At 54.5% G+C, this 5,248-nt stretch overlaps 1 protein-coding gene across 2 annotated transcripts; it reads right to left on the bottom strand.

Moving 5' to 3' along the window:
* Positions 1–16: 16 nt before the first annotated feature.
* On the bottom strand, positions 17–2,374 carry LOC125529891 (cysteine-rich receptor-like protein kinase 44; the record flags this gene model as incomplete). Of its 2 annotated transcripts, none has more annotated exon segments than XM_048694310.1 (7): positions 17–275; positions 370–520; positions 612–852; positions 1,275–1,485; positions 1,588–1,733; positions 1,844–1,957; positions 2,054–2,374. In XM_048694310.1, coding segments are annotated over 7 exon segments (1,399 nt in total), but the record flags the coding sequence as incomplete, so codon positions are not given.
* Positions 2,375–5,248: the final 2,874 nt, after the last annotated feature.

Here is a 5,248-nt window from a genome sequence, read left to right as displayed (position 1 = left end):
GACGTCGCGCACCCCCCCGCCAGCGAGGACTGGTCCGACGCCGGGGCCTTCTTCGGGCTCGCGAACAGCGGCGGCTGCTCGGGCGCCGGCAGCTGCGCCTGGTCGCCGATGAGCATCAGCACCACGCTGGACATGGTCGGCCGGAGCTCCGGGCTCTCCTGCACGCACAGCAGGCCCGCGTGGTAGCACCGCCACGCCTCCTCCTTGGCGTACGACCCGGCCAGCGACGCGTCCATGAACTCCGCCGCCTTGTCCTCGCTCCACATCCTCCATGCCTGCACGCACGAACCATCAAAAAATGTTCAGACGAGAAGGAGAAAACTCTGCATTTCGTGAGCGATTTTCATGGAGAGCCATGCAATTACGTACGTCTTGGATGAGCGTGTGCTGGTGCTCCTGGAGGTACATTGCGCCGTTGCGCTGGCCGCTGAGGATCTCCAGCACCAGCACCCCGAAGCTGTACACGTCCGACTTCACCGAGAAGACGCCCCCCATCGCGTACTCGGGCGCCATGTACCCGCTGCATTTTTCAACCAGCTTCAGGTCAGCACCTACAAAGATCACATTCACACGGCCTGAAGAACATCGCTGTTCTAGCATTGCGCGCTTACTATGTTCCGACGACGTGGCCGGTGTTGATGACCTCGATCTCCTCGTCCTCGAAGATCATGGCCATGCCGAAGTCGGAGATCTTGGGGTTCATCTTGTTGTCGAGGAGCACGTTGCTGGCCTTGAGGTCCCTGTGGACGATCTTGAGGCACGAGTCCTCGTGGAGGTACAGCAGCCCGCGCGCGATCCCCACCACGATGCTCTGCCTCATCTTCCAGTCCAAGTGCGCGGTCTTTCTGGTACCTGATGAATTGCACCCAAAATTTCATCAAGTTACTAATAGTTCACGATAACTTTTAGCGGAGTTCATTTTTTGAATTTGAAAACGTAGTTCTAATTTTCGTATTCCGAGCAAGGTTGCACGCATGAAGCACATGGACGCCGCACGAATTCCCATGCTACCTACTTAGGGTTCCCATTGACCTATCTTTGCGTCGATCTGATAGCCCCATTGGACCTAATTGACTCAAAATCAGTAAACAATGGAGACTGCAGAACCCAACCCAGGAGCTGTAACAATTTGGTTCAGTCATGTGCATATGCTATGCCCCATGTGTCACCGAATCGAACCCAATCAACCTCCACACCTAATCTCCCCCATTGGCGTGTTACACGATCGAGTAAATAATTGGACAAGAGATGGGGAGGAAAGGGAAGCGACTGACCGAAGAGGAAGGCGTCGAGGCTCCGGTTGGGGAGGTACTCGTAGACGAGCATCTTCTCGTCCTTGTCCACGCAGCACCCCAGCAGCCTCACCAGGTTCCGGTGCTGCAGCTTGGCGATCAGCTCCACCTCGTTCCGGAACTCCGCCGCGCCCTGCCGCGACCGCGCCGACAGCCGCTTCACCGCGATCTCCGCGCCGCCGTCCAGCACGCCCTGAAAATCAGCATGAATGCCGGCCAAGCTGGTTTAATCAACGCGATCTCACCAGCAAACGGCACGTATCATCTCAAAGCTAGGATATGGCGGCGCTTGTACCCTGTAGACGGGGCCGAAGCCGCCTTCGCCGAGCTTGTTCTCCTTGGAGAAACCGTTGGTGGCGGCGGCGATGGTGGAGAGGTCCATCACCGGCAGGTCCGAGTTGGAGAGCGGCCTCAGCCTCTCTAGATGAGCCCTCTTCACAGCTGCGAAACGAAGAACCAAAAAGTTCGCTTAGCCAGCCAATTCCAGTGCTAGTACTCCTACCAACATCACGCCCGACTAGCTCAATCGCACAGCTAGAGAGAGGGCTCACCGTTGCGCTTCCTCCATCTCCAGCAGTAAACGCAGTAGAAGAGGGTGCAGATGATGACCACCACCAGGATGGAGACCATGATCGGCATCCCGTTGGAGCCGCCATGTCCTGGCGCTGCAACACACCACCCAACAACAACTCAATCACCTTCCTCAACCGAAGAACCATTCACATACTACATGTTTGCAACAAAGCAAGAACTGGATATACCTGGATCACCGCTCGCCGTCGCAGGCACGGTGTCCATCAGCCGGCGATGCCGAAGACGGTACGGCGATTCCACCATGGGTATCTCTTCCCGGTCTTCCTCTGCCTTGAGCCGTGGGAATCGTATGGGGGTGTTCGTTCCTTGTTTGCTAGCTATTGGGTCGTTGGGGTCCTGGGGAGTCGTACTTGTATAGTTAGCCACGGAGGCGGACACCGGTGGCTTGCGAGATGCGTTGGTGCTACTACTGGTTTGCTGCTGGCGCAAATGTGTACAGGGCATATTTGTACAGCTTGGTTAGGAGAAATAGGGGGCCATCACTCATCAGGATGCCCGGAGAAGCGTCGCAGGTGTGGGGGAGGAGAGGGAGGGGACGTTGATGCCTGCCGGATGTTTTTTCAAAGGGTTCCTGCCAATGTTTTATGTTGGTCCTTTTATGACAGCCTAATCTTGAACTTGGCCCTGCAAGAGCTTTAACATCAAGGAACCCCTTTTCTATTGCTCAGTGGAGTTTACGTTATTTTAACATTGGGCGGCAAATGATTTACTCTTTTGCTGAGCTGGTGCAATGGTGTTGAGAGTGCCATGCTATGTGATCCGATTGCCGCTTATACAACGTGTTGACTACTTACAAAAAAATAATATAAATAACAAAACGTTCTATCGCCATGATGAAGAGGCTGCTGCTCTTGTCCATTGCCCCCTAAGGATCTCCAACAGATTGTTTTTACACAGATGATCCAGCTGTATAACCTAACCATGCACACCTTTACTATGTGAAACCAATCCACACATCCATGATGATGTTAAAACTACTACAAAGCGTCCCTCCCACTTGAAACCACGCGGGAAAAGCCTTTTCACACGTCGGCACACACGCAAATCGGCGCAACCAAGGGGGGCAATCTGCAATCAGGGCACCCAACGCATTATCTTATCTCAGCTCCTAATTAAAAACGAGGCGACAGTACGTATCTCCTATGACCATGCTTAGGACGTGCCCGTGTGAACAGAGGACGCCGAGGCCTCCCTGTCACAGCTGCAATACTTTCATTTCCTTTTGACAAAGGGGACGCCACGGGAATCATTGGAGGGAGCACTACGCAGGGTGATGGACTGATGGTGGCGCTGAGCGACCGTGTGCGTGGCGTGGAGGCCACCTCATCGCCGTGCATGGGGGCCGTGTCATGGCGTCGAGACCGGCCGGTCAACCCTCAGTGGGATCCCGTTTTTGTTTGTTTGGGTGGTGCGCGTTTGGGTTTGGCGTTTTGCCCGGTGGGTTCCGCCCTGAAGTTGTATGGACCGACGCAGATGAATCCTTACCTTTAAATCCCTGAAATTGGTACCTCGTATTTACAAATCCCAGTCAATCTAAACCCCGTATGAGTACAATCTTATTTGGTGTAATAGGAAAGCCACGATCCCAGCCGGGATTGAACTCTACTGTCACTTACTACATGGGTCCACCTGTCATATGCATGTACTTTCCCAGTCTCTTCCTCACATGTTCACTCCCCTATCGATCCACCGCACGGTGGCAAGCACTGGCTGATGAGGGGCGGTGCAGAGGCCACGGATGGCGGGAGCTCCTCAGCAACTTGCTGCACCTGGGCAAGTCCGACCTGGTGGCAGCCGTGGTCAACGAGCACCTATGGCTGGGTGAGGAGCCCTAATCAATGCGTGCAAGTAGCAAGTACACACAAGAATACACGCACATACAAGCCAGCAAGCTACTGGATCGATTCTAACCAGCGGCTAGATGCGTACACGTACACGTACGCACGTGAAACAAACGCACGCGGGGCAGAAAGCCAAGCCGTCGACACCCTCGGCGGGGATGGCGACGCGGTACGATGAGGCTGAGGCGTGGCGAGTAGGCAAGCGCAGCTAGATAGCAGGCTCACCTCGGACGACGCACTCCAAGCCGCGTACGTCTGGGCGTCTAGCAGGCTCACGCCGCTCACCTCGGAGAGATGCAGAAGACGCCGGCCAAGGCTATGAAAGAGAAATGTCCGTGCAGACCTTGATCAACATCTGCAGCAAGCAATGGCGTTTCGGCGTCCTCGCCTCACCAGGCACACCGCCGACTAGGCTGCCGCAGGCACCTCGCTGGGCACGGCACCTTCGGAGATCACCCTACCAGGATTCCAGGAGCCGTCGTCGCAAGAGAAGTACACACTGGCGGCGGGCGTCCGCGCCATCCGCGGGAGAGGGCGCACGTTGTTTAGCGTATACCCTATTGCCATTCATGGAGAGCACAAGGACAGAGATGTGAACGAGGAAGAAGATGATGCGTTGGCCCGCGCCCCTGTGAGAGCGAGTTCCCGGCCAGGATTTTGCTTTTCCTGGCGTGCCAAACAAATCCAGGGTCCAGATAGAATAGGATTAGAGAGATCAGGGTACGGACTTCAGGGATTTAAAGGTTAGGGTTCATTTACGTCGGTCTCTATAATCTCAGGGTTTATTTTAGACTTTACTCCTCCGGCGGCCGGGCCGGAGGGCATGCCCTGCTACGGTGGCGTGTGAACGTAGCGCCAGGGCAGAAAATTAGGGCGGTAAACGGCACGTCTCCGATCACGTTTGGCGTTGTTTTGTTTGGGTGCTGCCTTGCATGAAGTTGAAGCAAGCATTTTAATAAATAAGCGTGGTAAAAAGCGAATTTCGGCAAGCAAGGGGACGGCCGATCGGATCGAGATTCAGTGACTTGCTAGTCACAAGTCACCAATGAACAGTACGGTAACTGGCTTCTCTCTATACCGTCCGATCTGGAATCGACGGACAGATCCGCATGAACAGTATCCGTTCTACCGTGCTTTCTCTACAGTGTCCCTTTTCCACAGTGTTTTCTGCTACAGTACCGTCTACGGTGTTTCCTGCTACAGAATTCAATCTGAACCGCCGCCCCCTCTGATCCAACGGCTGGCCGCTCGCCAGTCACGGCGTGACTGGCCCGAGGCTAGTCACTGGATCCCTGTCCCGCCCGATCATATCGTCGTGGCCGGGGATCCACGCGCGGCTCTGCACGCTGAGGCAGAAGCACATGCAACAGCAGAAATAGCTTTTGTTTTCCATGAAAGACACTTTTTATTTACTCAGAATATAGCATCAAACGGATATAGAACATTAAGAATGATCGCCAGTCTATGTATACTCATAGTCAAGATACACACAACCAAGCATAATAAGTCCGAGTAAAATAA

This window comes from Triticum urartu, unplaced genomic scaffold (genome assembly GCF_003073215.2).
Source record: "Triticum urartu cultivar G1812 unplaced genomic scaffold, Tu2.1 TuUngrouped_contig_5931, whole genome shotgun sequence".
Taxonomy (NCBI): Eukaryota; Viridiplantae; Streptophyta; class Magnoliopsida; order Poales; family Poaceae; genus Triticum; species Triticum urartu.
Note: the sequence above shows the minus strand (reverse complement) of the source record. Positions and strands in the feature narration are given on the sequence as shown.